This window comes from Ostrinia furnacalis, unplaced genomic scaffold (assembly GCF_004193835.3).
Source record: "Ostrinia furnacalis isolate ACB-3 unplaced genomic scaffold, ASM419383v2 OfSCF0526, whole genome shotgun sequence".
NCBI lineage: Eukaryota > Metazoa > Arthropoda > Insecta > Lepidoptera > Crambidae > Ostrinia > Ostrinia furnacalis.
The window spans coordinates 455670-461210 of record NW_021130765.1 but is presented as its reverse complement, the minus strand read 5'-3'; the positions used below and the strand labels follow the sequence as shown (position 1 = coordinate 461210).

Sequence of the window (5541 nt, the reverse complement as noted above, 5' to 3'; positions counted from 1 at the left end):
GCAAATATTACTTTTTTTCTCTATGGTTTATGGTCTTTTTGAGCTGTTGACTTTTTTTCTATTTTTCATAGGGGTGCGTATCTAGCTAAAGCAATTAATCAAATATAATTGATCGATTAAAAGTTCAATACATTTTGATAATGGCTGATCGTATAATCGGTTTCAGTCTTTGAGCAAATAACTTCAATGGAGACGGCATAGATAGCACGAATCTCCTACATGGAATCCGCTTACCCGCGCAACCAAACAGCATATTTTTTTAACTGAACGCATTTTAACCTAAAAAATATTTAGTTTGACATTTGTCTCGTGATTGACATTGAGCAATCTGGCAATTTACCATGAAATACGATTTTTTATTCACTGATTGCGAAAATTAAAATGTTTGAACACTCTGTGAAAGTACCAAGACATTATAAAGTTGCAGCAAGTATTTTTAAGAAGATATCCACTGAAGGTGGGAGCTTAAAATCTTTGTTATACGACGACAAACTTAAGCACTTTGTAAGTATTTACAAATAGTGATTTTTATGTTATTTCATGTATTTATTTATGAGTAATATGATATCATGGCTTTTCACAACTAGTTACAGTCTGTTTTTATACGTTTTGCAGCGAATTAATGTGCTTTATGCACTTATAAATGAAACCATTAAACATGCCGCTGATATAGACAAAATCTTTGAGAACTCTTGTTTATTAGACAAAGAGACTCGATTAGACCCATGGCTAGCCAAAGTTTTGACCGCCGAACTGCTGTTTGGCAAAAAAACCCTTCCTGGCAAAAGCAAACCTGAACAAACAATCTTAACTTACAAAGACCAGTTTGAGAAGTACACTAGCGACCATCAAGACGACTTGAAGACTGAAGGTAATATTATTGTTTATTTTTTCAGATTTATTAGCGACATAAAAATAATCATCTACAATGGCTGAGACTGATGAAGGTCCTTTGATACCCATGGAGACGAAGAGAGCAGCGCTAGCTCTGGCAAATCTATTTTTGTACAGTGTTGCAATGTTCACACTGCCTTTCGTTGCATTTTTCGGAATGCGACACATTCTGACTGAATATTACCCTTCAAATAGTTTTGTAGTGACCGCATGGTCAGTAATTGCCGCAGTGGTGGTTGTAAATACTATAATATGTGTTTATGCGTATAAGGCGTACCATGAGAAAGAGTATGATGAGCATGGTAATGAAGTTGACCAGCACTCTTACAAGCCTGCACCAGCTGCAGAAGCTGAGAAGAGCAGTTTAAATTTAAAACAAGATTGATATTGTTGTTTTTTCACATTCCACTAACTTCAAAATGTGGTTCAGTATTGATTAATTTTATGTATTTTGATTTCACATGCAAAGAAAATTTAGCTTTATAGTTATTAAATTATAATAATAAAAATTTAAAAATTATATATGAATAGTTTTATTTGTAGTTCTATGTTTATCTGTAATTTGTGTTGTTTCGTTGAATTGTATTGTGCAGAAATACAAATGCATAATTATTACCTAAGATCTAGCAGGGATAGCCATAGTATCTGCAATCTTCTGAATCTAAAACAACTGGCAAAGTTGTTGTTAATCAACATCACCACAGTTTTTACAATAATTATTCAGATAGTCAATAAGTTCTCTAAAATTCCAACATATGCCATACAAATATGGTATTTTTAACTGAATAATAATTTAATTTCTCTATGTTCAAATCCTAATAAATGATTAAGCATTGCAATGCAATTCTCTAGCTAGATACCTTTGCTATAGTCCGGTCGCCGAGCACGTAGAATTTCGTCCAATGACCCCAAGCTACCTATCCTTATCGCTCGCGCGTAATTATATTTGCTGTCGGACTGCGACGGGCGGCAGCAGTGAGTGTGCGAGCGTACGTGGTCGGCGACCAGACTTTAGTTATTTATTTAATAGGACAACCAACAAGACATACACTGGAAGACAATCAATATTTACAACATATTTAACTTAATCTAAGTGCTGCCTTAATTATAGCTATAGCTAATTATATCCATAAGATGTTCCATAATATTAATCTAGTCACTAATAGTACTTTGTATGCTTTGTTTGGAGCTATGTAAGTACCCAGCTTAATTCTGACGAATAATATTTAATTAATATACCAAAAGTTCATTATTAAAACCCCAAGTTTACAGTTGTCCGCAGGCCCCGGTATGTTCGCGTCAACACCAACTTATTGACGACATCGGACGCCATCAGAGCATTCCAAGATGAAGGCTACAGATTCATACGGTGCACCTCCGGCTCATACGACGACTACTTGAAGCAAATACAGCAGCTCACTGAATACGACTTTACACAAGACTATCACGTGAAGACAATGTTTGTGTTCGCTTCAAATACAAAGCTGCACGAACATGAGTTGTATTTGGAGAGCCAAATTGTTCTGCAAGATAAGGTTTGTATTTTTCTTTGTGTTACCTGATACTGGCAGATTAATGCTTTCTTAAAAAACACTAGTAAAGCTCCACAGTGACTCAGTTTACTATACAATTTCTAAAATATTCTCCCAATAACTAATTTTTGGAGCCGGAAGACGTAGTGTGGGCGGGCCTCCCACTAGGTGGAACGACGATCTGGTGAAGGTCGCGGGAGGTGCCTGGATGCGGGCGGCGCAGGACCGCTCTTTGTGGAAAACCTTGGGGGAGGCCTTTGTCCAGCAGTCGTCGTCTTTGAAACGAAGTAATTTCTGAAAATACTTTAATATTATGAAGCTGAACTATTAACAGCCAGATGCCTGGGGTAGTTTTAATTTACTGTCTAAAAGTTATCTCGTTTAAACTAAAATAGTAAGACACGGGTCTTACCGCGACGTTTATTATTGAGTTACATTATTATGTACTCACGGCTTGACGTTAAGTGATCTCGTAGATTGCGAATGATTTTATGTTGAATAATTTTCAGGCCACAGCGCTGCCCGTTCATTTGCTGGCGCCGCCACCTGGGAGCTGCGTCTTGGATATGTGTGCTGCGCCCGGCATGAAGACCACTCAGCTAGCTGCGTATATGAGGAATCAGGTAAGAATAATGACTGTATCTCTCTCTTCAGTCGTACCCTCATTCTTGAGGGCCGTGACTCTTCGTATGTAGTTAGCAGATAGCGTTAGTTGTCTCCACTTATTGACTGCATATTACGCTTCGTTCGTTCGTTTCAGCCGAATGACGTCCACTGCTGGACAAAGGCCTCCTCCAAGGATTTCCGCAAAGACCGGTCCTGCGCTTACGCTTACATACGCTTAATCTGGTAGCACATCTCATAACCAGGATACCAAAACCTTTTCAATACATCTATGCGTTCTCTTTGCCATGCTTTGCGGCTTAATGAGGGCTATCGTTTTTATACTTAACAGTTGGCACCCCTGGCGATTAACAGGACCTTACTCTACAGTAGCGCCATCTTGATGTGTGCAAATGCGATAGTCCTCCTACCACTTTAGCGCTTACCATTTGGTGCCACTGTCTTCGCTACTAGCAAGTGACAGGACCTTACTCTACAGTGGCGCTAACTGGTGAGCGCTAAAACCATAGCCCTCATTAGTTGTGCTACCGACATACCTAAACACTGAACAGCTTATGCAAATCTGTACAGATTTTTGTAGAACAAATTCATCAATCTAATGTATCATTTTTACAGGGACGAGTATACGCCATAGAGAGGGACACAAGGCGATACCAGACGTTATGCGACTTCGTCAAGAAAACCGACTCCAAATGCGTGGAAACCATGAATAAGGATTGCCTCGAGATAAAGAGGGGAGATTTGGACGACGTCGAGTACATACTTCTGGACCCCAGTTGTACTGGATCAGGTTAATGTTGGCCCTAACTTACTTTATTGTCCTGCCACGATAAAATATTATCGACGATTTTAGACGACAAATTTTAATGTATGGGCTTATCTGAAATCAATAAAACGCGTCGATATTTATATCGTGGTCGTCTGCACTGCTGTAGTGATATGTATAAGTATTAACACTAAATTAATACTATTTACTGATATGTTTTTCACCCAGTTAACTTCTAAGTAGAGAGTAATATGATATGATATGGGGTTAACGATATGTTAATTTAAAGTAAACGGTCAAATATACGACACACTTTCAACGTGAGACAGAAAAACTAACCCGAAAATTGTGACCCCGATGTCTGCATGAGATTACAAAATTTTATATTTTCTTTGTTTGCGACACATTTAGCTACACACATCAATGACATACTCAAACAAATACTTTTTTGTATACAGGCATGGAGATCAGCGTTCACAACTACGTGGAACCGGCTAGACTTGCAAAACTGACGTCATTACAAGAGAAGTTTTTAAAACATGCCATGAACTCATTCCCTAATGCCAAGAGAATCGTCTACAGCACTTGCTCCATCTACCCTGAAGAGAACGAACGAGCAGTCAGCAACGCAGTCAAGAATTCGCGAAGCAATTGGAAAGTCCTCGATGCTAAGGAGCTGATGAAAGGTCAGTGGAACAACTTTGGTTCAGGCATGTACGGTGTAATAGGCACGAAATGTCTCTACGCCAGACCAGACTCGGATTTCACTACGGGATTCTTCTTAGCTGTGCTAGAAAGGGGTCAAAAAGGTTCGGAAAACTCGAATAAAGAAAAAGCTAATAAAAACGCCGATTCTAATTCTACAACCGAACAGGAAGATATGTGCAAGAATACTTCGAAAACAGTCACTGATATTGAAGAAGAAAAAGAAGCTAGTGAAAAACCTCCAAAAAAGAAGAAAAAGAAAAATACACAAGCTCACAGTGAAATGAAGGAGAGTATTCAAGAGGAAGAAATCAACGCCGAAGATGACACCAAGAAAAAGAAGAAAAAACATAAAAACAATGACGTTGATGTATCGTTAACATATGAAAATGCTGAAAATCTTACTACAACAGATGGAACTGATACAATGACTTCTAAAAAAAAGAAAAAGAAAAAAGACAAAACCCGCGAACAAGATGAAAATGCTGATACAGAAGCTCAAGCAGCTGACGATGTTATTCTAGAAATGGAAGAACCAACTAAAAAGAAGAAAAAGAAAAGAAAACTAGAAGAAGTGGATGAACAAAGCTCACAAGATAATTTAGAAGTCTCAGAAATCGAAGAGGTACAAAAGAAAAAGAAGAAAAAACGTAACAAAACCAATGAAATTGAAACGTAAGTTTCGTTACTTATTTTTTTACTTTGTTTTATAAATAAATAAAACGTGTTTGAATTTTAATTATGAATTTTATTATTTACTTACCCACAGCACTCAAAGCTAGGTATTACTTTTAATAATGGACTTATGAAACCTGTATAGCAATTAGTAAGATCATTTAACACGCATACCATGCAAATATTATAACGCAAAATTACTTAATTGAGTCACAGTGCAGAACCTAGCATTAAGTGGGGCAAAATTCACAAGCGACATGCTAGGCGTCTAGCCACGGCTTCTAGGAACTGGAGTACCTACGATAATTTATTCCTCGCCATTTTTCTTTATTTCAATTTGGACTT

General features: G+C 37.6%; 2 protein-coding genes across 3 annotated transcripts; both read left to right on the top strand.

Annotated features, from left to right (window-relative positions):
- Nucleotides 1–121: 121 nt before the first annotated feature.
- On the top strand, nt 122–5256 carry Nsun5 (Nop2/Sun-like domain containing protein 5). 2 transcript variants are annotated; one of them, XM_028322850.1, is made up of 6 exons: nt 122–504; nt 616–871; nt 2167–2429; nt 2936–3049; nt 3666–3840; nt 4275–5256. In XM_028322850.1, exons 1-6 carry the CDS (start codon nt 382–384, stop codon nt 5198–5200), a joined length of 1857 nt encoding a protein of 618 aa, XP_028178651.1. In that variant the 5' UTR covers nt 122–381; the 3' UTR covers nt 5201–5256. The 2 variants fall into 2 exon arrangements, with proteins under 2 accessions (XP_028178651.1, XP_028178652.1); XM_028322851.1 differs by lacking the exons at nt 122–504; nt 616–871 and adding an exon at nt 2003–2087.
- On the top strand, nt 900–1393 carry LOC114366073 (uncharacterized). The gene has a single exon (XM_028322852.1). The coding sequence runs from the start codon at nt 929–931 to the stop codon at nt 1277–1279; it is 351 nt and encodes a 116-aa protein (XP_028178653.1). The 5' UTR covers nt 900–928; the 3' UTR covers nt 1280–1393.
- Nucleotides 5257–5541: the final 285 nt, after the last annotated feature.

Excerpts from the sequence above, each read along its gene's own strand:
- Nsun5 (XM_028322850.1), top strand. The coding sequence starts at position 382 with ATGTTTGAACACTCTGTGAAAGTACCAAGACATTATAAAGTTGCAGCA. Across the intron at positions 505-615 it reads ACGACAAACTTAAGCACTTT|CGAATTAATGTGCTTTATGC; the intron begins GTAAGTATTTAC and ends TACGTTTTGCAG. Across the intron at positions 872-2,166 it reads AGACGACTTGAAGACTGAAG|TTGTCCGCAGGCCCCGGTAT; the intron begins GTAATATTATTG and ends CCAAGTTTACAG.
- LOC114366073 (XM_028322852.1), top strand. The coding sequence starts at position 929 with ATGGCTGAGACTGATGAAGGTCCTTTGATACCCATGGAGACGAAGAGA.